Genomic DNA, 23,510 nt, shown 5'->3' on the forward strand with positions numbered 1-23,510 from the left:
CCCGCACAGGAGGCTGAAACTCTGCCGTCCGGTCCACTCGGCTGACTGCCGGGGAGACGTCTCGCATCCCCTGACCTGTGTCGCGCACATTGCATGCGGCCTATTGCGTGACACTGCACCTGTCGATCGCGAGTTCGGGAGCAGTCGCCGGCGCGACTTCGCGTTGACTTCGCGCGTGAGGACAGGAAAGCAAGACAGACGCAAACATCAGAAGCTCAATGTGACGGCGCAGAGCGAAAAATCACAGTGCACCGCGCGCACAGAGTTTGTACAATGCGGCTTCCACGGAACGGGCACTCCGAAGAGTTTTGAGTCCTGCCTCGTCAGATCATGTCTTTTTTGTCGCTCTGCATCAACCCGTTCTGGACGCAGGTCCTCGCAGCTGCGGCCGGCGCTTCCTCTGACTCTCATCCAGGCACTTTGAAGTAGCGCGCAAGCTCCGTGATGCACTGCAGCCGCTCGGCCTGACTGGCACGCCGTGTCCGCGTCTACGCCTGTCCCCTCCTCATCAAGTTCCTCCTGACCTTCCTCCGGCCCGCCGCTTCGCCAGCCTCGACGGTCAAGAAGGGCACCTCGCTCCACTCTACGCCAGCAATGCCGCGTTCGGTCTCGCGCTCGGTCGCGGTGAAGTCGAGCATGAGCGGGAGGGGGAGGTCTAGTGCGCCTTTGGCGAGCGAGATCGGCGCGACCGAGTCGACGAGAGCGGCGGGAAGAGGAGTGGAGAGGTGCAGGGTGGAAGACGTCGGCGATACAGAGTGGACGAGCGCAAGGCCGAGTGCCCGCGAGGAGGCGGGAGTCGGTGCGGGTGCCGCAGAATCGTAAGGGAATGACCGCGGCGTCGAGAGACCTGACACGGCGCCATCCTGGACGACGGCGACAAGTGCGCCGCTGAGCACGTGCAGGACGTGCGTGTAGGGGATCTCGCCGCCCTCGAGCAGGTGGACCTGCGCGAGTTGCTGCTCCGCGCTCCGCCAGTCGAGCGCGTACGGCGCCTGTGCGACGAGCGGATATTCGAAGTTCCACGCAGTCGCCAACGTGTTTGACGGAAGGGCCGAAGGCGCAGGCGGGTTGGACGGAAAGACGGCGTGGAAGTACGAGACAAGTGACAGGATGCGGTAGTCGGACGCGGACCACTTGCTTTCGAGCGGCGAAGGGGGTGCGGGTGTGAGCGGAACGAAGGCGAAGGGGAGGCCTTCCGGCGGTGGCGCCATGGCGCTGAAGGCGTCGGGCGCTTCAGGGTCAGCGAAGGAGAAGACGTGTGTCGGCCGGCACTCGCTCTTGAGCTTGTTGAGCAAGTCGGCACCGAGACCCTTGACCCAGCCCTGCGTGTTGAGGACGAGCGGGACACGCTCGCGGATCTTGCGCGACTCGAGGGCGGCCGGAACGACAGGCGCTGTGCGACGACCTCGCGCAGATACACGAGGCTCGTCAACGAGTGCATACTCGACTTCGAGCGAGTACGTCGAGAGCAGTGCGGAAGCAGCGGCGAGGTAGGCAGTTGGATCGGAAGCAGGCGAGGTCGAGCCGAGGTAGTGCGAGGAGATGGGGACGGAAAGGTGCGTGAATGCGGGACCTGAGATGATAGCGAACGTCAGCGCTGCGAATTTGGCTGAACAACCGAGCCGACTCACCGAGAACGGGTCGGCGAAGGACATTCAGGGAGACGAAGCCAGGCGCCGTGAATTCGGGTTGGCCGAGGTCGGTGTCGAGATACGCGACAGCCTCGTAGCTGCGTTTAACAGACGTCAAGCTCCTTCATCATCCTCATGCAGCGGAAAGACGTACCGGTCGAGCAGCTGGTTGACGAGCATCTTGGCAAAAGTGCTTTTCCCGACACGCTTCGGACCTTCGACGACCGCAACGAAACGATCCGAGTGGCGGCCGCCGTCCGCTTCGCCTGTTGCGGCTTGCGGCGGCGGAGGAAGGAAGGCAGAGAGGGCGGCGGTCCACGGCTCCACCTCTTGCAGAGCCGCGAGACCGGGTTCCGGCTCGAGGACCTATCAATCGGCCCGTCAGTACAGAAACCATGCGCAACAAAGCGGCAAGAAGGTACGCACGAGTGACCACGTCTTTCCGCCGCGCGCGCCGACCAGCGACGGTTCTGGCCCACCACCGCGCCGGCTGAACATGCCCACTCCGCAGCCCATTCCGCTTGCGGCAAAGACGCGCTCGATGCCCTCGATGCCACTGACGAGGTCGGTGACCAGCACGACCGAGACGTAGCGGGTCAAGTCGAGCGTCTCGCCGCTCGGCAGGAGGAGGGATGCGGGCCGGTCGGCGGCGGGCGATGCGATCGCACGGATAGGCGGGACGGGGTGCGAGCTCGGCGCAAAGAGAGGGTACGACGTCGATGCGAGGAGTGGGGGGAGCGGATGAGTCGAGGAGGTAGCCGCAGGTGCGGCAAGATGAGAGCCGAAGACGGTGACCGAGCCGACGACGGGCATCAAGGTGCATGCGCCGCGGACGATGAGCGACTGCAAAATGATGCCGTATCAGAGACAGTTGACATGCTCTGCAGACGCCGGAGACGCACCTCCTCAGGCTGCAGGGCGTAGAGCACCGCATCGCGCTCGCCGCCGTCCTCGTCCAGCACAGTCGTACGAACGGCGTTGACGCCGTCGAGGTAGTGGAATGCAGAAGCGCAGTTCGGGTCAATAAAGGCTCTGCAGACGTCGTGGATCAGCGGGGCACGCTGCGCGGAACGATCGCGACGGAAGCACGCACGTCTTCTCGCGCCTCCTGCGCGAGCGCACGGGAGTTCCCAGCTCGAGCATGTCTGCCTCGCGGTCAGAAGCCGGCTCGAGTCCCTCGGGGGGCGACACTGCGCCGTCGTCCACCTCCATCATGCCGGCGGGCGGACGCTCCTCAGGCTCGTCGTCCTGAGCGGCAAAGTAGCGGGCAGCGCCCTTGCCTTTGGTTGGCTTGCGAGCCTTGGACGGGCGGGTCTCGACGTCTGGCGCAGCATCGGATTCTGCCGAGGTGGATGCTCCGCCGTCACTCGCCTCAAGCTCATCCTCGACCGGCGGTGTAGGCGAGCGAGCCTTTGCAGCGGCACGAGTTGGGGCGGATGCGGGAGCCGCTGCGGGCTCGGGTGCACTCGTGGCGGCAGCGGCAGCAAGCCTGGCTGCGCGGCGAGCTGCGACTGCGCTGAGGACCGGTGCAGGCGAAGGAGCAGCGGCGGGCTGAGCTGCGGGCGGTGCTGGCGCTGGCGGGTCGGCGGTACGCTTGCGCTTCTTTGCGGGAGCTGGAGTCATGTTGAGCGGTGGTGTGGCCGTGCGCTGTGCGGCGGTGGTGCGGACGACTGAGCTGAGCCGCGAGCGCTGAGGATTGGTGCCCAGTCTGGATGAAAAGTCTCAGGCGGGGGCTGCAAAGGGCGCGGCCGGTGCGCGCGGGGTCGGTGCCTCTCTTGTTTCTCGCCAGACTCAAGCCCGCGCCCAGTCGATGCTCGCGCGCTGCTCCCGCTTGCTCTCGCGCTCGCCTCTCGCTGCTGCCCGCCCCACCCCGCGCACCCTCGCAACCATGTCGTGCCCCGCCGTCCCCATCCCGTCCGACTTTGTGCGCCGCCCGCTCCTTCCTCGCTCCTCGCCCCCGCCCCCAGATTCTTTGCGCCCCCTGCGCCCAAACATGCTGACCCTTCGCGCACCCTGCGCAGAACAAGGACCTCTACACGCCCCTGGCTCAGGCCGACCCCGAGATCCAGGCGCTCATCGACCGTGAGGTGAGCTAGCGTCCTCGTCGCCGCCGTCGAGCTCGTGCTCGCCGTCCTCTGTGATCAGGCGATGTCGGCAGACTGCGGTCGAGCCTGCCTGTCAGCTGCATGCGATGCCACAGGACGACTGTCGACGGGTTGCCGTCGCTACGCTGCCCGTGAACGTGCTCAGCCGATGTCGATCTCGCTCCCGACGCTACCCGAGGGGCTTCACCTCGGAGACGCATAGCGGCGGGCTTGATTGAGGGTCTTGGGCAGCATGCAGCGCATCAGAAGTGCTGTCTCTCCCGCTCGACGGTCACCGTTGCTTTGCCTTTGCCGCGGCTGCATCAGCTAGTGGGGCCGCACGCAGCAGCAGAGACGGAGCTGTGCCAGCAGAACTTGCTCTGACTGTGATCTCTACACACACAGACGTACCGCCAGTTCCGCGGTCTCGAGCTCATCGCGTCCGAGAACCTGACCTCGCTCGCCGTCATGGAGGCCAACGGCTCCGTCTTCACCAACAAGTACTCGGAGGGTCTCCCCGGCGCCCGCTACTACGGCGGTAACGAGGTCGTCGACGAGCTCGAGCGCCTCTGCCAGAGGCGCGCGCTCGAGGCGTTCCACCTCGACCCGGCCGTGTGGGGCGTCAACGTCCAGCCCTACTCGGGCTCGACGGCCAACTTTGCCGCGTTCACGGCCCTCATCCAGCCGCAGGACCGCATCATGGGCCTCAACCTCGCCGACGGTGGCCACCTCACGCACGGCGCCTACACGCCCAAGCGCAACATCTCGGCGTCGTCCATCTATTTCCAGTCGCTCCCGTACCAGGTCGACCCGGCGACGGGCATCATCGACTACGAGGCGCTCGAGAAGCAGGTCCAGCTCTTCAAGCCTCGGATCGTCATCTGCGGTGCGTCGGCGTATCCCAGGGACTGGGATTACGCCCGCCTCCGTAAGATCGCCGACATCAACGGCTCGTACCTCATGTCAGTGGGACTAACCGCTGCTCTTGCTGGGCAAACCGAACTAACCGGGTTGCGATGTGAGCAGGATGGACATGGCGCACATCTCGGGTCTCGTCGCTGCTCAGGTCCAGAATGACCCGTTCAAGGACTGCGACGTCGTCTGCACCACCACGTGCGTAATGAGACTTGACGAGAATGCTTGCGCAGTCAAGCATGAGTGGCTGACGTTGACGCGCGAACAGCCACAAGACGCTCCGTGGCCCGCGTGCCGGTCTCATCTTCTTCCGCAAGGACAAGGAGAACGACCTCGAGAAGCGCATCAACGACGCCGTCTTCCCTGCCTGCCAGGGCGGCCCCCACAACAACGTGAGTTCGCTTATGATCGTCCGAAATTTCAGTCTTGACCTTTCGCTCCACTCGCAGACCATCGCTGGTGTTGCTGTCGCGCTCAAGCAGGCTGCTTCGCCCGCTTTCAAGGAGTACGCGACTCAGGTCATCGCCAACACGCGCGCGCTCGGCGCGGAGCTCGTCAAGCACAACTACAAGCTCCAGACCGAGGGTTCGGACAACCACCTCGTCCTGTGGGACCTCCGCCCGCTCGGCCTCACTGGTAGCAAGATCGAGAAGGTGAATCGCGAAAGAAATGCCAAGAAGAGGCCGAAAAAAAAAAGAGGCCAAAAATGCTGACCCCTGCCCAATTTTTCGCAGATTTGCGACATGGCCCACATCACCTTGAACAAGAACAGTGTTCCTGGCGACCGCTCGGCTGCTACGCCCGGCGGCGTACGTGTGGGGACCAACGCGCTCACGTCGCGCTCGATGCGCGAGCCCGAGATGCGCGTCGTCGCCGACTTCCTCCACCGCGCCGTCCAGCTCGGCCTCAAGGCGCAGGCCGAGGCGGGCTCCAAGCTCCTCAAGGACTTTGTCGCGCGCCTGACTGGCGACGGCGAGGCGGCCAAGGAGCTCGAGCAGCTCACCAAGGACGTGCACGCCTTCGCCGAGAAGTTCCCGCTTCCCGGCGTCCCCCGCTCGGAGGAGATCAAGCGCGTCGAGTAAGCGCGTCTTGAGCCATCAATCGGTCGAAAGGTACCGCGGCTGCGGTTTGCCTGAGGTCGACCTGATGAGGAGATGAATTGTTCTGTGTTTTTCCGTTCTCGTTCTTTCCGCCATCGTTTTCAAGCAGTTTCAACCCTGTCGCATCCACTCCTTACTGTAACGCAACCAAGCAAACGAGTTCAACCCATACTTTGCGTGCTGCGTCTCTTCTGCGAGCGACAGCAGGCGCAGCGGATCCGGCAGTGGTGTCCAGATTGTTCAGATGTTGAGACAAGCGATAGATTGCGAGCAGCGGACGACAGCAACACGACACAGCACGATCCACTACGGGCGAGAGTGGGATACAAGGGCGACGAGAGGCGATACACGAGGAGGACCAATGAGGGTGGCTAAGAAATGATGCAGCAGCCGCAGATGCGCCCGCCTGACTTGTCCGTACCATCCGGATCTGCGAGCGGCTCGGAAGGAGCTGAGACCACGCCAGGGAGGAGAAGCGAGAGGGACGGACCATCCGTGTGTTCCGGCGGCGAAAGCGTGCGGACATGCAAATGCACAATGGTGGGTCGGGTGTCAGAAGGTACAATACCGCACGCTGCAGAACTCGAATAGTCAGGTTGAGCGAGGCCTCGGTCGAGAGAAGGAAGACAGACCATCGAGGGTTGTCTTGGCATCCAGGAAGCGGCCGAGGTAGAGGCTGCGGAGCCGCACTGAGCGTCAGCTTGTTCAGAAGCTGTCTGAGCCGGGGACAGAACGTACAGGCGCAGCGCTTGCGCGTTTGCCGGCCTTGGTTCGCTTGTCCGCCAGTCTGCACAAAGCCGCACCGGTGGGTCAGCACGAGTAGCACGCCAGTCATGGCACTCGATGCTCCGTCAAGAGCATGCGAGCGAGAGCTGAGCGGAGAGCGGCTCACCCTCAGGCCAGTCTCGCCAGACGCGCTCGAGCACCTCTCCGACCCGGTCGTCGTTGCGGACCTTGACCCGCCGCCTCTTGCCCGAGAGCAAGAGCAGCTCGAGCTCCATCATTGCTTCGTCAGCATCGTCGTCGCCGTCTCTGCTGCTTGCGACGGGGAAGAGGTCTGCCGTGGGCTCAGTGTTCGGTGCGGCCGCCGTGGGTGAAGTGGGGGTCGAGGCGGATGCAGCGGCAGCGGTGGTGGCAAGCGCGGCGAACGGCGGGTCACCGCTGACCTGGCGCATGTCGGGCTCGGGTGGCACGGCGGGAGCGGGAGAGGGCGCAGACTCGGGAAGGTACGGGGATGTGGGGGGCGAAGACGAGGGAAGGGCCGCGGCGGGTGGCTTGACTGCGTTGTGGGCCCGAGCAAGGGTCAGCAGAGCTTTGCGTGGTCCGGGAAGAGCGCTCGCACCGGCAGTGTCGCTCTGCGTTGCCGCCATCTCGAGCGGGACGGGAGGTCGTTCAGCGACGAGAGGGACGAGCGGGGCGGGCTTAAAGGGAGTCGGGAAGCAGCTCGAGGCGCCTCGTGCACCCGTGAGCAAATACGGACGGTCGCAACACTCGGCCCAGGCTGACGAGTGGGCGGCCCGAGCAGAAGCAGCTGAAAGTCGCCCGTCGCAACGCTCTTTCGCCTCGGCCACCTCGCCACCGCGCAAAGAGGAGACAACAAAAGCAGGCATGAGCTCACAGACCCGGCAGCTCACCATCCAGACGGGCGTCGTCAACCGGTGCGCCTCTTCCTCATGCTCTCCTCACCCTCGTCGAGCGACTCTCGAGCCGCGTCATCAGCTCACACGACTCACACGCGCACACAGGCTCGTCAAGGAGCTCAAGTCGTACATTGCCGAGGCGGACAAGCAGAAGGAGCGCGTTGCACAGATGGAGGACAACCACGACGATGAGTACGAGGTCCGCCAGCAGGTGCGCATCTCTGCCGCACCCTGCGGGCCTTCATTCGCTGTGCAAGGCGGAACGCTGACAGCAGCTTTCTTTTGCGCAGCGCCGGGTCCTGGCAGAGAGCGAGCAGATGATCCCCGACTCGCAGAAGCGGCTAGCCAAAGCCATCACCGACCTCGACGACCTCTTGGTGCGCTCTTGCTGCTCTTCAGGCGTTCGTGAGAATCTGTACTGATGTCGCTTGGTACATGTAGGCGAGCGCAGAAGACGAGTTGAGCGCGACCGACGAGTACAAGAAGGCGCAGGACGCACTCACGGCCGCACGCGAGCAGACGGGCGAGTCTTGATCGGCGCGCACGGCATTCGCATGAAGTCTTCGTTGCTTGGGGACCTTTCAGCCCACCATGAAAGCGATTCGGACGCGTTGGGGCGGTCGAGAGGAGGAGTGGGCCTTTGTCGACGTCGCTGTACGGCCGTGTGCGCCTGTTGTGCACGTGTAACTAGCATTCGCATTGCAGTCTGTGTGGTCTGTTTTGCAGTCTGAGCGAGTCGAAGTGAGTGGCGTCGGCCCTCGCGCATCTTCGCCGAGGTCGAGGTTCGCGCCTTCGCTCGCCGCTTCTTCGACGTCGTTGCTGTTGCGAGTGCTGCAGTCGCGTGCCAGCTCTCTTTCTCGACCGTCACGAACAGCAGCTGCACCGCCATGTCGACCGAGGACAAGCGCGCCCCTCGTCGCGCTCGCATTTACCTCCGCGAGGATGTCGAGCGCCACAACTCGCCCAAGGACTGCTGGGTCATTCACAACGACAAGATCTACGATGTGCGCTGCCCCTGTCTCGCCCGCAAGCGAGCCTGCCCCTTGGTCGCGAGGCTGACTAACGCTTGTCCCGTGCATCGCCTCCGTCTTTGCGACTCGCGCTGCAGGTCACGCACTTCCTCGAGGACCACCCCGGCGGAGACGACCTCATCCTCGAGTGGGCCGGCAAGGACATCACGGCCGTCATGGACGACCCGATCGAGCACTCGCACTCGGACAGCGCCTACTCGGTCCTCGACGAGTACTGCGTCGGGCGCCTCGGCACCGAGGAGCAGATCACCAACCCCGACTTCGAGTTCACCGACGGGTGGAAGCCCGACGACACGGACAACAAGAGCGACTGGGAGCGCAACCAGTTCCTCGACCTCGATCGCCCGCTCATCATGCAGGTCTGGAACTCGAACTTCTCCAAGGCCTTCTACCTCCAGCAGGTCCACCAGCCGAGGTGCGTCCCGCCCTGCCGTGTACCGAGGTGCACAGCGGCTCCCGGGCTGACCACCGTTCACGACTGCAGGCACCTCCCTCGTCCTGCGCGCCTCTTCGGCCCGTGGTACCTCGAGATCTTCACCATGACGTCGTGGTACGTCGTGCCGCTGATCTGGCTCCCCATCGCCGGGTACATCTTCCGCCAGTCGATCGTCCAGCAACTCGCGCTCGGGTTGAGCATGACGCAAGCCTGGACCCGCGCGGGCGCGTGCTTCCTCGTCGGCAACTTCATCTGGACCGTGCGCGCACCTGTCCTCCCTTTTCGCGTGCATGAGTGAGCTGAATAGAGCCGCCTTGCAGATTCTCGAGTACACGATGCACCGCTTCCTCTTCCACATCGACGAGCACCTCCCCGACCACCCCGCCGCGCTCACGCTCCACTTCCTTCTGCACGGCATCCACCACTACATCCCTGTGCGTTCGATCCGTCTGTCTGGCCCGCATGCTGGAGCTCACTCGGTCGTCCCGTGTCGCAGATGGACCGCATGCGCCTCGTCATGCCGCCAACACTCTTCGTCGCGCTCCAGGCGCCGTTCACCAAGCTCGCGCACGTCCTGTTCCCCAACTGGATGGCCAACGGCATCATCGCCGGCTCGTTCACGTTCTACGTCTTGTACGACGTGATGCACTACGCGTTGCACCACACCAAGCTGCCCGAGGTGCGTTTCCTTCCTAATTTCATGCCTTACATAGCGCATGAGCTGATCTTCTTCTTTGTCGACAGTACGTCAAGAGGCAGAAGTCGTGGCACATGGAGGTGAGCCCACTTCATCCCGCTCTGCGCGCATGCACCGAAGCTGACCTTGCTGTCCCTCTCGCAGCACCACTAGTCCGTCTCATCTCTTCACAGCCTGCACGCAGCCGTATTGTCGCTGACCAGCCCCCTTCCGTGTACACAGCAAGGAGCCTGAACTCGGCTTCGGCGTGACTAGCCCGTTCTGGGACCGCGTCTTCGGCACGACTTTCGTCTCGCGCCCGCAGGGGCCGCGCGGCCAGAAAGCGTAGGCGCTCGTCGGCTCGTTACGAAAATACGACACCCCGCTCGTGGTCCTTTGGTCCGACCGCTTCGTCTCGCTCCGGTTCTTTGCATCTTCAACGGCCCTAGATTATGTCCTTGCATCCGTCACGCCTAATCATACCTGCGTTGTACCCTCGCCGTAGATGGACGTTGCCCTAGCTCGCTCGTTGTACACTCATTTCGCTCTGTCGACTCGCTGAATGCGGCCTGAGAAGAGGGGGACGTGGAAAACCGACGAGCTCTCACTTGCACGTCGTCCGCCAGTTGCTGGACTGGTGCAGCTTCGTGATCGCACTTCTCAAACTGTAGTCCGACCGTCAGGAGCACCGCTGCAGCGGTGAAGCTGTCGTGGTCACGTTCCAGCGTCACCGGTCGCGAGCGTTCATCGTCGTTCTCCGATTGCTCTCTCTGCTCATCCGGACTCAACGCAGCTCGTGCAAGCTCTCGCATTCCTGCAGAGACTTTCCCTTGCGCCAGCCTTCCTCCCGTGCCCTCACTCGCGATCTCGTCGGCTCCACGCTAGCCTCCCCGCCCCGTCCATCCGCCATGGCGATGCCGTACTCGAACGTAGGCAGCGCGAGCAGGTCTCCGCCGGGATCGGTCGAGAGCTCCCCCTCGCGCCGCTCGTCAGCCTACCTGTCGCACGGTCGCCGCGGGAGCGCCATCCCGTCGTACCTCTCGAACGACTTTGCCGCCAGTCCGCCGCCTCCTGGCGGTCACTACCAGCCTACGGGGAGTTTGGGCGGGCACGGCCGGTCGGGCACGGCGGCGGGGGCCGCGGCGCGGCACGCACGGCGAGGAAGCGTGATCGACCTTGCGGCCGACATGCTTGGCGGGCAGGCGGGCGTTGAGCAGCTCGAGAAGGCGCGCAAGGTGAGCGACAAGATCGAGGACCGCCTCGACCAGCTCGCGAGGCCCATCCGCCCGTGGCTGCCTGGCATCGGCCGCTTCTTGATCGTTGTCACGTTCCTCGAAGATGCGCTGCGCATCCTCACCCAGCTCAGCGGTGCGTGTGCTCTCTTCCCATGGCAATACACAGAGTGGGCTGACCCAGAAAGTTGCGCCTGCAGACCAGAACTACTACCTCCAGGTGCGCTGGGCGCAACCTTTCCACCCCCACATGCACACGCGAAAGCTGCTGACCGCGCCCCGGAACACAGAAACACCGCGGATTCCCCTGGGGCATCTCGCACATCTTCCTCTGGACCAACGTGATCGTGCGTCGCCTGCGACCCCGTTTTCGGCGTTTCCTGCGAGCTGATCCCGGTCCTCGGCTCGTCTTGCAGGTCATGCTCGCCTGCTCCGGCCTTGTCATCGCCAAGCGGTACCCCGAGTACGCGACAGGCGGTCTCCTCGGTGTCGTCCTCGCCCAAGGCTTCGGCTACGGTCTCATCTTCGACCTCACCTTCTTCCTCCGCAACCTCTCGGTCATGGGCGGCCTTCTCATGACGCTCTCCGACTCGCTCTCGCAAAAGAAGTCGTCGATCGTCGGCAACCTCTCGATGGGCGTGTCGGACACGGACCGCAAGAAGTACTTCCAGCTCTTCGGCCGCGTCCTCCTTGTCTTCCTCTTCCTCGGCTTCGTCTTCAACGGCCAGACGGGTGTCGCGAAGGGTTTCGTGAGCGTGTCTGGGCTCGCGGCGTGCATCTGCGTCGCGATTGGGTACAAGGCGCGCCAGAGCGCCCTCTTCCTCGTCGTCGTCCTCTCCATCTTCAATGTCACCGTGAATGCCTGGTGGCGCGTCCACTCGGCGCACCCGCAGCGCGACTTTCTCAAGTGCGTCTCGCATTTCGCTCGTTATTCAGAGCACGGAGCTGACAGTGCGTCTTTACACAGGTACGACTTCTTCCAGACGTTGTGTAAGTCTTCAATTTCCTACCCTACGGGCGCGGCCTCGCGACATGCTCCAATGCACTTGCGCTGCGTGCTCAGCGTTTGTGCTCGAGCGGTTAGCTGACTTCGCTGCCCCGCAGCCATCATCGGCGGTCTCCTGCTGCTCGTCAACCTCGGCGCCGGCGACCTTGCCATCGAGCAGAAGAAGCGCATGTGACCGGCTTTTCCCAGCTTTCCCCTAGTGCAACCCTGCGTGGCAGTCCGGACCCGAGCCTGTCACCTGTTTACCCCGACCCTCTCCCTCGCTCGCGCTTTTCCCGTCATTCCTCCCCTAACTCTCCATCTCTCTCATACCTCTAGTCTCCGTCTTGTTGGAGTGCATTGATTGAAAACAACACAGCTGTCCTTGCTGTGCACGCGCGCTTGCCCCGTGCGGAGGAGAGCAGACGAGAGTTGGCAAACGAACGGGGGTCTACTCGTCTACCGCCTTCGACCGCTCCCTGCGGAGCCTGTCCCACTCGATCCAGCAATCTTGCCTGAAGTCCCTACGCCGCAGAATGAGGTACCGAATGACGATCGCTTGACACCCGAATGACGATCGCTTATCACCCAAAGACACGCGCCCGGCTCGAGGTCAATCACAAGGAACAGACGACAGAGACCTTCATTTCGCTCCGACAGGCATGGCCGTGCGCCTCTGATCCCACTTGGAGTAACACTCATCCTTGAAGCCCGTGCAGCGCAGGATGAGGTACCGCATGGCGAGTGGAGCGCCGACACGGTTCGGGTCCTCAACTTCGAGGAGAGCGGCGGTCGGTGTGCGCGCGTTGAAGCCCCAGGACTCGAGTAGGTGCGTCATACGCGTAATCTCCTCCCCCCTCTGGAGCGCCCTGACTTCCGGTCTTGAGTATTTGAGGTGCTGGCGGAAGATGCCCTGCAGATTGGGGTGCATTCTGTCAAGTGCTCCCGGACCTGCCTGGATCGGCTCGGCGCCTTCGGCGAGGACGTCGTACCAGCCCATGTAGCGCCACATCGACGGCGACGAGTTGGGCAGGTGAACAAAGAGGTTGATGCCCGTGTGGCACTTTCCGCCGGACTGAGTGGACAGGTCGGACATTGAGCTGCGAACGTCCTTGATCTTGTTTAGGCGCCCGATGAAGGCAACGGGCGCGCCGGGCTCAAACATCTTGCCCTCGAAACCGCAGATGTTCATCTCGGGCTTGATGCAGAGCAGGTTCTTGTGCATCGAGTAGACGCCTTTGCTCATGCCGGTGTTGACTGTCGGCACGGTTTTGCCGGCAAGGTGATTGGATTTGTTCGCGCGAGAGAAGAGGAGGTTGCGGTTGGACACGTCAAAGCCGGCGGGAGGCCCCGCATTGTCGAGCTGGGCAGGGGCGAGAGACTTGAGCAAGGACGGCAGGAGCTTGAGAGATTTTGCGGCAGACTGCGAGCATGAGTGAGTGCATCAGGCAAAAGCCGACGGAGGTGAACGTCACGGGAACTTGAGGACGTACGTCGGGATCTGTCGCTGAAGTCTTCTGCTTCTTTCCGGTGCCGGCGCGACCTGTCGAAGGCGAGGCGCTCCGACGCCTTGGCGATCTAGCCTGAGCAGCAGCTGCATGAGCTGCCGGCGAGCGGCCTTGCCCCGACGGGCCTGGCGTAGCGTTCCGCCTGGAGGTAGAGGAGCGCTGTATTGGGTATGTGTCATTTGTCAGCTCAGCGATCACATGCAGGAGGCCAGGAAGGCATGCGGGCGTACGTCAACCAGGTCGTTCACGTCCAGCTGCGAGACGGATGGTAAGTCCGAAGTTCTTGTGATTGCGGAAAGACAGCTGACGCACAAGGTCAATCATACCGGATCCGCTGCCGTTGCCGCCCGCTGCCTCCATGGCATCGTCAGAACCGCCATATTCGCTGCCGCCCAAGCCGCCCTCTTCGCCTTCTTCGTCGCTGACGACGTCGTCCTCGTCCGAGCCCAGGTCAGGCGCGTACGTTGTGACAGTGCTCTTGCGCTTCGGGCGGCCGGTTGCGGTTGTGTTTGGGGGCGACGGCGACGGCGACGCTGACGAGTCACTCGACGCCGGCTTGTCGTGGTCATCGTCATCTTCTTCCTCCTTCTCGCGCGGTGCGAGCGACGGCGCGGTCGACCTGCCGCGGTCCGCGGCTGCCACCGTCACGCTGCGCTGACGCGGAGCGTCGCCGCCGTCGCCATCGTCGCTCATGTAGCCGTTCTCGCCAAGCGGCATCTCGGCAATCTGCCCGAGCGCCGCCTGCGGCGTCTCGCTCACTCGCGGCGAGTACGCGCGCTGCTTGCCCTTGTCGCGCGACGCCGGGCCGGGTGCGGGCAGGCTGAATTCGCGGCTGAAATCGCGGTCCTCGTCCTCGAGACCCGGGGTCGGGACTTGGGTCGACGCGGTGCGGCGGAAGAAGTCGGCACTGCCGGAGCCCGACGGCGTCACGGCGCCGCTGGATCGGAGGGGAGCGCGGGCTTGGCGGCTGAAGGACCGTCGAGCGGGACAATGCTGCAGGAAAGTAATCAGGTTGCGACCCGACCGGGATCGAGTTGCCAATACGCACTTGTAAGCGGACGCCATAGCGGTCTGGACGGCACTGTCCAGTTGCGCAATCAAGAGCCGGGCGGCGCGCTCGTCGGCACTCGGGGCGTGCATGCTTCGGAAGCAGCGGAGGACGAGAAACATGGCGGCTGAAGCGCCTGCCATCCGCTGAACCCAAACTGAAGGAGCGTGTCCGAAGCACCTGTAGACGGCTGCCTTCATTTCTGGCCAGGTCGGCGCAGCATCGGAACCGAGGAAGCGAGCAAAGTGCGAAACGATACGGCTGGTGGCACCCTCGTCGACAGGCGCAGAGCCGGCATCGTAGGCCTCAATATTCTCGACTAGAAGTCCCAAGTACCCAGCCAGCCGGGGATGCTGCTCGGCGAGTTTGCGCGCTACGAACGGCCGGGCACCAAGATGTGGGGCGGAGTCAGTGGGAAGAAACAGGGAACCGTGACAAGGGCAGCTCACCGGCGTGAGCTTCGTAGATACTCGTCTGCGACATTCTGCGCGCAGTCTCGCGACCACACGAAATCGCGGCGAAGCGAGAGCGCGCGTTCGTCGGTCGGCCTCGTTCCGCTCAGCGCCATGCCGCCGTCCCGCACGCCGAGCGACCCGGGCAGGGGCAAGGGCAAGAGCAAGGCTGCAGACTCGCAGCAGGACAAGCCGACCAAGGTCAAGCCCGTCAACGCGACAAAGGGCGCTGTCGACTCGACGCTCCTCCTCCCCTTCCAGGCCTCGGTCCTCCAGCAGCTTGTGCCGCCCGAGAACGCCGCGCCATCGACAGGAGATGCGCTCCTCATCATGGCTCGCGGCCTCGGGCTCCGCACCGTCGTGACGACTTTCGTGAGTTTGACATCTCGACGAGCATCATGTGGGGGGTCACCGAGCCGCTCACCCTGCTGTACCGCGCACTGCAGCTCAAGATCTACGATCTCCCCGAAAAGCTCGTGCTCGTGGTCAACGCGACCCCGGAGGAGGAGCGCAGCTTCTCGGAGGAGGTGGGCATGCGGCTCAAGGTCGTCGGCTTCGAGCTCAACGACACCCAGCGGTGCGTGCTTACAGTCATTGACGTTTGCTCCAAGAGCTCACGAGTCGATGCGCCCGCAGCGAGCGCATGTACAAGGACGGCGGCATCTTCTCGGTCACGTCGCGCATCCTCATAGTCGACATGCTCAAGGGCCGCATCCCTGTCGAGCTCATCACGGGCCTCGTCGTGCTGCATGCCGAAGAGTGAGCATGGCCGGGCAAGTGGAGGACGAGCACTGCTGACCTCGACTCGACTCGCAGGGTCAAGCCCACCTCGCAAGAAGCCTTTGTCGTGCGCATCTATCGCGAGAAGAACAAGGTGCGTGCGGGTGCTTGCCAACTATTCCAGGTGGCTAACGGAGTCTCGAGCAGATTGGCTTCCTCAAGGCCTTCTCGGACCGCCCCGAGTCGTTCACCTTTGGCTTGTCGCCGCTCGAGACTACGCTCAAGCAGCTGAAGCTACGCGAGGTCATGATTCTTCCGCGGTGCGCTCTGAACATGGGGAGAGTGGCAACATCTTTGCTGATCAACGATCTCTGACAGCTTCCACGACGAGGTCGACGCCGACCTGCAGAAGCGCCGCGCCGATGTCGTCGAGATCTACCAGCCGCTCACACATAACATGGCAGACGTGCAGACGGCTATCCTCGAGTGTATGGAGATGACGCTGGCTGAGATCAAGCGCAGCAATTCCTACGTGTGTTGAGCCCCCTTCCTTCTTCACGCTCAAGTCAAGCTGACTGACACTCCCTCCTACAGCTCGAGGTCGAGGACTTGACCGTCGAGAACGCCCTCTTCAAGTCGTTTGATCGCCTTGTGCGCATCCAGCTCGACCCAGTCTGGCACAAGGTTGGACCCAAGACGCGCGGCCTCGTCAACGATCTCACGACCCTTCGCAAGCTGCAAGAGTGAGTCTTCCTGCCTGTCGCTTTGCTCGTCTCAGATCTGAGACAACTGCATCGTCCAGGTTCCTCCTCTCGTTCGACTGCGTCCGATTCAACCAGTACCTCGAGACCCTCCTCTCGTCCTACACGCCCTCGGTCGGCGGCCTCGATCGTCGCGACCGCCCCGCATGGCTCGGCACGCCCGCAGCCGACACAATCTTCACCGTCTCGCGCAACCGCGTCTACCTGCAGAAGGCGGTCGCGCCCCCCGCTGCGCCCGACAAGGGCAAGGAGCGCCAGCGCGAGATGACGGTCGACGGGATCGAGATCCCCGACGACCTCGCCGACGAAGACTGGATGCTTGCCGGAGCCGCGGATGCGGATGCCGGGCCGACCGAGGAGGAGGAGGCGATGCTGCGCGAGATCGAGGAGGCTGCGATGCGCGAGCGAGACCATGCGGCGAGCCCTGCTGCTGCGTCGTCGGACGCGGGTGCAGCATCTGGGGCGAACCCAGACCGCCAGGCTATGCCGCCGCCCCAGCTGCCAGGCAACCGTGCAGCGGCCTCGGCAGCGGCGACGCCCGCGCCCGCGCATCCGCCGAAGAAGCGCCCGCGCATCGGATGGATGCCGCCCGGCGTCGAGCCCGTGCTCGAGGAGCAGCCGAAGTGGGCTGTGCTCGCCGAAGTGCTGGACGAGATCGAGCAGCAGATGATCCGGGCGGACCATTTTCCCTGTACGCTCTTCTGTCGTCTTCGGACCTCCGCTGGTCACTGACATGGTCGCATTCCATGCAGACGGGTCGAATGACACAATCCTCGTCATGTGCAACTCGACTTCGACCTGCCTCACGTTGGGCAACTACCTCTCGGCGCAGGATCCCGACAACTCCGAGTCGCACAACATGCTCGAGTCGAAGCTCAGCTCCTACTTCTACTGGAAGGCGCACATGGGCAAGCTGCAGCGCACCCTCAAGCGCACGCCCGGGTTCAACAAGGGCGAGCGGCGCAGCTCGTCCGCATCGTCTTTGGCGGGTTCGTCGACGTCGACGAGCGCGAACGGCGGGCCGACGAATGGGTACGGCGCGAGCAAGAGCGGAACGCAGAATGGTGGCGGCGGTGGCGCCTATGGGCCAGGCAAGAAGGACGACTACGAGCTCAGCGCCGCGCTGCGCAGCAAGGACCTGCGGCGAGGCTCGGCCCCGCCGACCAAGCGCCGGCGCGTGCGTGGTGGCGGAGCTGCGGGCTCGTCGACGGGTGCGACACGCTCGACCAGTGGGGCGGGAGGCGCGACGGGTCCGATGTTTGCGGCGGCAACGGGGGCGAATCCGGAGGCGTTCGAGGAGGACGTGAGCAAGATTGCCGACATGTGCGTTCACGTTGCCTGTGCTCTCGCGGAGGTATGTCTGACGTGCTGAGAGCGCAGGGTCAATTCGACAGGCGCGCCGACCACGGTCGAAGCGGACGAGCTTGACGAGGACGAGGCGTTCAACGAGCTCGACTTCAACGCATACTTCGGCCTCATCTCGAACGAGGATCTCGTCATCATCCGCCCGTATCTTGACGACGAAGACGATCGCGTGCTCGACGAGCTGCGGCCCAAGTACGTCGTCATGTACGACCCGACGCCCGCCTTTGTCCGGAGGATCGAGGTGTGCTTCTTCCCTCTACGTCCGCGAACATGAGTCATCTGACCCAGGAACACCTCGCTAGACGTACCGAGCTGCACACCCGGGCCTTGCGATCCGCGTCTACTTCCTCGTCTACAAGGACTCGGTCGAGGAGCAAAAGTACCTGAGCGAGATCCGCCGCGAGAAGGACGCCTTCGTCCGTCTCATTCAGGAGAAAGGGGTGCGTTACCATGATTTTTACCGGGCAGGAACTCCGAAGCTCATCCTTGCGATCACGTAGTCGATGGCCATCCCGCACGAAGCAGAGTACCGCCCGCATGAGGACGAGGGCGAACTCCTCCGCACGGTCCCCTCGCGCATTGGCGGCGGCAAGCACGCAACGCAGGAGATCCCCAAAGTACGCTCGTGACGTTCCTCGTTGTCCCGCATGATCTGATCCTTGCGATTCCGGCAGGTCATCGTGGACATGCGCGAATTCCGCTCGTCGCTTCCTTCGCTCCTGCACGCCGCGCATATCGAGGTCATTCCCGTCACGCTCGGCATCGGCGACTACATCATCACGCCGGAGATGGCCGTCGAGCGCAAGAGCATTGCCGATTTGATCTCGTCTTTCAATTCGGGCAGGCTGTGCGTCCACTTTCGGCTGTCAGCGAGCACGCACGCTACATGCGTTGCTAACTTTGCAACGTCCACCTTGCACAGATTCCAGCAATGCGAGCTGCTCACTGCGCATTATAAGGAGCCGATCCTCCTCATCGAATTTGACGAGAAGAAGTCGTTCAACCTCGAAACCTACGTCGAGACGCGGACTCGACTCGAAAACGCCTCGGAGGTCGATCTCCGCTCCAAGCTTGTCCTTCTCACCATCTCGTTCCCCAAGCTCCGCCTCATCTGGTCCTCGTCGCCGTACCAGACGGTCGAAATCTTCCGCGACCTCAAGGAGAATCGCGACGAGCCGGACCCGGCCAAGGCGGTCCTCGTCGGTGTCGAGACGGACGAAGGCGGCGTTGCGGCCGAGGGCACGCTCAGCGCCGAAGCCGGATTCAACATCGCCCCGCAGGAAATGCTGCGCGCCCTGCCTGGTGTGTCGTCCAAGAATTACCGGTACCTGAGCAGCCAGGTCGAGAACATGGAGAAGCTCGTTCAGCTTGAGCTCAACGAGGTGCAGGCGCTCATCGGCAACGAGCCGGGCAAGCAACTCCACGGCTTCATCCACACCGATGTCCACTACTGAGATCCCGCTCTGTACCGATTACTTGTTGTTGCATTCAACCTCGTCATTCTGCTGCATTCAGGCCCGCCCAGCGAGAATAAGATGACCGTCGCCCTTATCAGCGGCCTTCCCCACCTTCAGCGCTTCTTGTGCTCCCTGCTTCTCCCGCTTCAACTATATAGCCATGCCGCCCGATCGGGCTGGTACTGTTACGCAACGCCACTTCTGCTCGCACGTCGGCTGCGGCAAGTCCTTCTCACGAGCCGGTACGCCGTGTCGTTCTCATCGCTTGGTCTTTCCTTCCTACTGCTTCGACAGTGTGCTGTCTGTGAGCGGCCTGCAAGGCATAGCTGACGTTGCCCGACACTACAGACCACCTCAAGCGCCACACCGCGAACCATGATCCTGCACGCGTCCGTACTTGCCCTGAGTGCGGGCGCGGTTTCGCTCGACAAGATGTTTTGACGGCGCATCTCAAGAAGCACGACCGTCCGGCTCCTTCGGAGGCACGCTCGCCCTCGCCTGGCCCACCGACGAGTATGGCATCAGCAGCCGTCCCAGGCGATGACGGCTTGAGCGACCTCGTCGCTTGGCTTGCCGCCGAGACGTCTGTCCCGACAGACAGCGGACTCAGTAGCTGGTGCTTCGCCGACATGCCCAGTGACCTCTTCACCGACTGGCAGCTGCCGCCTATCGACTCAAATTTCCCGTACGACGATGTTCTCGCATTCGAGCTGGACCAGCCGCTCCCACCGGCATCCGCTCTCGCTGCCCAAATGGACGATGCACCAATCGCATCACCTGTCACGGAGGCGTTACGACAAACGCTGATCGCATATCTTTCGGTTCGTCCAATCTTTCTGCGCTTTGCGGGCCAATGCGTCTGCAAGTCTTGATACATTCACTCCTCAATGCAGCCCTTTCCGGATCTCGCCGTTTCCCCCGCCTTCAGTTGCCATGCGCTGTCAGAAGCGCTCGGCCGATACTGGTCCGAATTCGCTCCGCAAACTCCCATCGTCCACTCCGCATCTTGGGACCCGCACGACTCGACCTGCTTGCTCGCAACAATGGTGGTCGCAGGTCTCTGCTTTGCACCGACATCAGACAGCGACGAGGCGTACAAGCTCGGTGCGGCCCTCGCGCATCACCTACGCGCCATCATCCTGCACCGCGAGGCGACCTCCGTGCCCGTGCACGTCCGTGCCTTCCAGAGCTTGCTCATACTGGGTCAGGTCGCCAGCCTGCTGCTCGGTCAGGAGCAACACGATCTCTCTTTCTCGTACTCGTCCTTCGAACTCGCGCTCGGTCGAGCGCACGACATCTACTCGTACCGCTTTTTTCACAAGCACGCTTCGATCATCCGCTCCCTGCCGACTCATGACGAACGGTGGCACGCCTGGAGCATTGCAGAACAATGGCGTCGCTGCGTCTTCTTCGTCCTCATGCGCGACGCGCAGATCTCGTCCGTCTTCCACCACCTCCCGACTCGTGCTCTCTCAGTCTTCTTTGACCGCGTCAGCCTGCCGTGCAACGACGCGCATTGGCATGCCGCCTCGAGCGCCGTGTGGCACAGCCTCGCACGCCCGCACGAGCTGCTCTTCCCGCGTGCCATGACAGAGGCGCTTTCGCGATCGAGGCGTCAGGGTCACGGCGGCGACGTGAGCGAGGGCGTCGGCGAGCAACATTTGAGCCCGCACGCGCGCCTATGCGTGGTCCACGGCCTCCTCGCCGCCGCCTGGGACCTCCGCTGGCGCGGCGCGCTGCGGGCAGCGGCAATGGCGTCAATGGAGAAGACGTGGCGGCGAACTCTGCAAGAGACGTATGCGCAGCACAGAAGCGAAGTCTACGGCGAGATGGCGACGCTCTCATCCGGCCCAGGCAGCGCGAGCACGCTGGCCATTCTCCTCGCAACGCTTGACATCCTCCTCGTCGCCGAGCTGGAGCTGCGAGCCGACATTGTTGCGTTACGGACCTTTGCTGGCGCCGAGCGCATTGCCGCCCGTACAGTTGGGCCTGAGGACTACGGCAGTGCGGGCAAGCGGGTGCGGATGTGGGTCGCGACATCGGAGGCGCTTGACGCGGCAAGCCTTGCCGCAGAGTACCTGCGCTTGCGCATCACGGTGCCTCAGATTCTTGTCTGAATTGACCAATTGCCGTGCTGACCTTGCCTACTACGCAAACTGCAGGAAGCCGACCTCGACAGCGGCTGGCACCCAAGCAGAGGCTTGTATGGCCCGCCTTCCATCTTTCTAGCTTCAGTGCGTACGGTCAAGAATACTCTACAATGCGCAGAGCTGACCAGTATACAACAGATCACCCTTTGGTGCTTCGTTTCGCTGCGGGAGCCGCCCGCGCAAGTTGCTCTTCCACCTTCCAGCTCGCCGTCGTCGAGCTCGCCTGCGCCATGCACTCCACTGCGCCTAGTACATCACTTCCCGGATGCCTACGACCCAAAAGATCTGGCAGCCTTTCTCTCGCAGGTCGGCGGTGTTCTCAAGAAGCACCGATGGGCAGTAGCGCAGCGCGACGCAGATCTCTTGCTCGCGCTCGGCAAGCGCAAACTGTAAATTCAGCTCCGCAGCTGTACTGTCTTGTGGCGGCTTCAGCAACAGCACTTGTGCAAGCGAGGAGTGTAGCGCCGAAAGCCAATGTGAAGCTCCCGTTGCGCTGCTCCCCTCTTCGACATTCCTGTCGCTTGCGGCTCTGTCCTGCCGCCATGCCGTACACAATCTCTCTGCATGCCACGCTGCCGCAAGCGTCGGCCTGACCGCGTTCCCCACTGCTCGCTCCCCCAGCCTGCTTCCCCCACCTCCTCTAACAGGCTGGTGCAGTCGTCCTCGCAACACGCTGCTGGTCTCCTGTTTCCGCTTCCCGGTCACTCGAGCCATGTCACTTGCTGTTCAGAACTGCTCGCGTGGAAGCAAAGCCCGCCAGGTTGTTGTGCTCGGCGCAGGAGGTCCGCTTTCCGCCTCCTCTCTCACGCCGTGCTAGCTCCGGCTGACACCTCTTGAGCTACTCTGCAACAGTCGTCGGACTCACAATTGCGCTCGAGCTTGCCAGAAACGACTACAGAGTGCTTGTTCTCGCGCGGGACCTGCCCTTCGATGCGGACAGTCAGGCGTTTGCCAGTCCATGGGCTGTACGTTCTAAGCTCCTATCGTCGTGGGCGCAGACGAGGCACTCACGGTTGTCGTGCTGACAGGGCGCAATCTGGTGTCCGACCGCCGCACGTGACGATAACGGCGGACGCGAGAGCCGCTGGGAAGAGCGCGCATTGTGTGTCGCTCTTCCACTCTGGTCCAGGTCAAATCAGTCTTGCTCACTACCATCTTTGCCTGCAGCCTCAAGTTGCGACCGCTTATTGCACAAGGTATTGCGCTTGAGCTCAAAGGAACCCGTCGCTTCGGTCCCAACGAGGCAAGCCTTCTCGGACACTGGTACAAGGATTTCGCACCCAACGTGAGCTTGTGCTTATGCCAAGGCAACAGGCTTATAAGCTGACGGCTAGTATCTACGGCAGTACACCCATCTCCCCCCTTCCGCGTGCCCGCCCGGCGCGGTCGGCGTCTCGTTCGACACCCTTTCAATCAACGCGCCGCGCTACATACAGTGGCTGGCCGGCGAACTCGACAAGCTTGGTGTCATTTTTGAACGCAGGAGGGTCACTGATATCACGGAAGTTGCGCATCTTGCCGGTAGACCCGACTTGGTCGTCAATGCGACTGGACTCGGTGAGCCTTTTCCCCAGCGTCTTCCAGATCATAAGCTGACTTCTGTGCCCGTTAAAGGCGCAAAGTCGATCGTGGGAATCGAGGACCAGGCATGCGAGCCCGTGCGCGGCCAGACGGTTCTCGTGAGCTCCGACACAAAGCGATGCACAATGGACTTTCACGGTCAGTCCTGCTTGTCCCGCAGTTTCAGCCGCTCATGTAGTGACATTCTTATTTCTTGGCTTGCCAGATTCAGAGCATCCGACCTACATGATTCCGCGGCCTGGGAATGAAGTTGTCTGTGGTGGCACCTACGGAGTAAGCCTCTTGCCGCTGCTTTGCTACTTCTGCTCAACATGGCTAATCACGGCCTTTCTCAGCACGGCGACTGGGACACGTCTTTCCGCCCTGAGCTCGCCAAGGACATTCTCACTCGCTGCCTCGCGATTGACCCGTCCATCTCATCCGACGGCACCCTTGCCGGCATCCGCATTCTGCGGCACAACGTCGGCTTGCGGCCTTCTCGCAAGGGTGGCGCGCGCCTAGAGCTCGAGAAACGCTTGGAGGGACCGCCGATTATACATGCCTATGGCTTTGGGATGGCTGGGTTCCAGCAGAGCTGGGGAGTCGCCGAGGACGTGCTGACGCTGGTGGAGCAGGCAATGTCCGCAAATCTGTCTACCGCGCCGCACATCAAGCTGTAGCTCTCATGACAACTGTTGTGTGCTGTGCAAGTCCGGTGTTACTTCTTTGGCGCTGAGGTTTGACAAGGGACAGATGCTG

The 23,510-nt window shown here is 62.9% G+C and overlaps 10 protein-coding genes across 10 annotated transcripts; 7 read left to right on the forward strand and 3 right to left on the reverse strand.

Moving 5' to 3' along the window:
* Positions 1-488: 488 nt before the first annotated feature.
* Positions 489-3,254, reverse strand: GRC3 (polynucleotide 5'-hydroxyl-kinase; the record flags this gene model as incomplete). The annotated part of the gene is made up of 6 exons (XM_076652344.1): positions 489-1,573; positions 1,632-1,729; positions 1,786-1,997; positions 2,058-2,474; positions 2,534-2,663; positions 2,725-3,254. 6 exons carry the CDS (start codon positions 3,252-3,254, stop codon positions 489-491), a joined length of 2,472 nt encoding a protein of 823 aa, XP_076502071.1.
* Positions 3,255-3,519: 265 nt separating this feature from the next.
* Positions 3,520-5,712, forward strand: JCM10292_005412 (serine hydroxymethyltransferase; the record flags this gene model as incomplete). Its single annotated transcript, XM_076652345.1, has 7 exons — positions 3,520-3,555; positions 3,653-3,718; positions 4,121-4,677; positions 4,742-4,828; positions 4,899-5,022; positions 5,080-5,283; positions 5,365-5,712. The coding sequence occupies 7 exons, from the start codon at positions 3,520-3,522 to the stop codon at positions 5,710-5,712; spliced, it is 1,422 nt and encodes a 473-aa protein (XP_076502072.1).
* A 389-nt stretch (positions 5,713-6,101) lies between these two features.
* JCM10292_005413 (uncharacterized protein) lies at positions 6,102-7,100 on the reverse strand (the record flags this gene model as incomplete). The annotated part of the gene is made up of 6 exons (XM_076652346.1): positions 6,102-6,160; positions 6,221-6,304; positions 6,363-6,406; positions 6,469-6,517; positions 6,623-7,009; positions 7,073-7,100. 6 exons carry the CDS (start codon positions 7,098-7,100, stop codon positions 6,102-6,104), a joined length of 651 nt encoding a protein of 216 aa, XP_076502073.1.
* A 238-nt stretch (positions 7,101-7,338) lies between these two features.
* RBL2 (Rbl2p) lies at positions 7,339-7,904 on the forward strand (the record flags this gene model as incomplete). The annotated part of the gene is made up of 4 exons (XM_076652347.1): positions 7,339-7,388; positions 7,476-7,581; positions 7,661-7,747; positions 7,812-7,904. 4 exons carry the CDS (start codon positions 7,339-7,341, stop codon positions 7,902-7,904), a joined length of 336 nt encoding a protein of 111 aa, XP_076502074.1.
* A 353-nt stretch (positions 7,905-8,257) lies between these two features.
* Positions 8,258-9,862, forward strand: SCS7 (fatty acid alpha-hydroxylase; the record flags this gene model as incomplete). The annotated part of the gene is made up of 8 exons (XM_076652348.1): positions 8,258-8,374; positions 8,479-8,816; positions 8,886-9,096; positions 9,158-9,271; positions 9,334-9,516; positions 9,582-9,614; positions 9,679-9,686; positions 9,757-9,862. 8 exons carry the CDS (start codon positions 8,258-8,260, stop codon positions 9,860-9,862), a joined length of 1,110 nt encoding a protein of 369 aa, XP_076502075.1.
* Positions 9,863-10,421: 559 nt separating this feature from the next.
* ERV29 lies at positions 10,422-11,926 on the forward strand (the record flags this gene model as incomplete). The annotated part of the gene is made up of 6 exons (XM_076652349.1): positions 10,422-10,881; positions 10,946-10,965; positions 11,036-11,092; positions 11,162-11,652; positions 11,713-11,735; positions 11,850-11,926. The coding sequence occupies 6 exons, from the start codon at positions 10,422-10,424 to the stop codon at positions 11,924-11,926; spliced, it is 1,128 nt and encodes a 375-aa protein (XP_076502076.1).
* A 447-nt stretch (positions 11,927-12,373) lies between these two features.
* On the reverse strand, positions 12,374-14,408 carry JCM10292_005417 (uncharacterized protein; the record flags this gene model as incomplete). Its single annotated transcript, XM_076652350.1, has 4 exons — positions 12,374-13,153; positions 13,469-13,492; positions 13,551-14,175; positions 14,287-14,408. 4 exons carry the CDS (start codon positions 14,406-14,408, stop codon positions 12,374-12,376), a joined length of 1,551 nt encoding a protein of 516 aa, XP_076502077.1.
* A 444-nt stretch (positions 14,409-14,852) lies between these two features.
* Positions 14,853-19,038, forward strand: RAD1 (ssDNA endodeoxyribonuclease RAD1; the record flags this gene model as incomplete). Its single annotated transcript, XM_076652351.1, has 14 exons — positions 14,853-15,110; positions 15,185-15,315; positions 15,375-15,497; positions 15,555-15,612; positions 15,666-15,778; positions 15,837-15,990; positions 16,053-16,201; positions 16,261-16,910; positions 16,972-17,542; positions 17,600-17,825; positions 17,887-18,024; positions 18,085-18,201; positions 18,259-18,431; positions 18,507-19,038. The coding sequence occupies 14 exons, from the start codon at positions 14,853-14,855 to the stop codon at positions 19,036-19,038; spliced, it is 3,393 nt and encodes a 1,130-aa protein (XP_076502078.1).
* Positions 19,039-19,201: 163 nt separating this feature from the next.
* On the forward strand, positions 19,202-21,584 carry JCM10292_005419 (uncharacterized protein; the record flags this gene model as incomplete). Its single annotated transcript, XM_076652352.1, has 5 exons — positions 19,202-19,283; positions 19,390-19,862; positions 19,935-21,137; positions 21,204-21,275; positions 21,330-21,584. 5 exons carry the CDS (start codon positions 19,202-19,204, stop codon positions 21,582-21,584), a joined length of 2,085 nt encoding a protein of 694 aa, XP_076502079.1.
* A 319-nt stretch (positions 21,585-21,903) lies between these two features.
* JCM10292_005420 (FAD-dependent oxidoreductase) lies at positions 21,904-23,431 on the forward strand (the record flags this gene model as incomplete). The annotated part of the gene is made up of 8 exons (XM_076652353.1): positions 21,904-21,973; positions 22,044-22,156; positions 22,220-22,293; positions 22,359-22,476; positions 22,538-22,748; positions 22,806-22,910; positions 22,978-23,045; positions 23,108-23,431. The coding sequence occupies 8 exons, from the start codon at positions 21,904-21,906 to the stop codon at positions 23,429-23,431; spliced, it is 1,083 nt and encodes a 360-aa protein (XP_076502080.1).
* Between the last annotated feature and the right edge of the window lie 79 nt (positions 23,432-23,510).

Source organism: Rhodotorula paludigena, assembly GCF_050403205.1.
Source record: "Rhodotorula paludigena JCM10292 DNA, Rt_paludigena_JCM10292v1_ctg73, whole genome shotgun sequence".
In the NCBI taxonomy this organism is placed as follows: domain Eukaryota; kingdom Fungi; phylum Basidiomycota; class Microbotryomycetes; order Sporidiobolales; family Sporidiobolaceae; genus Rhodotorula; species Rhodotorula paludigena.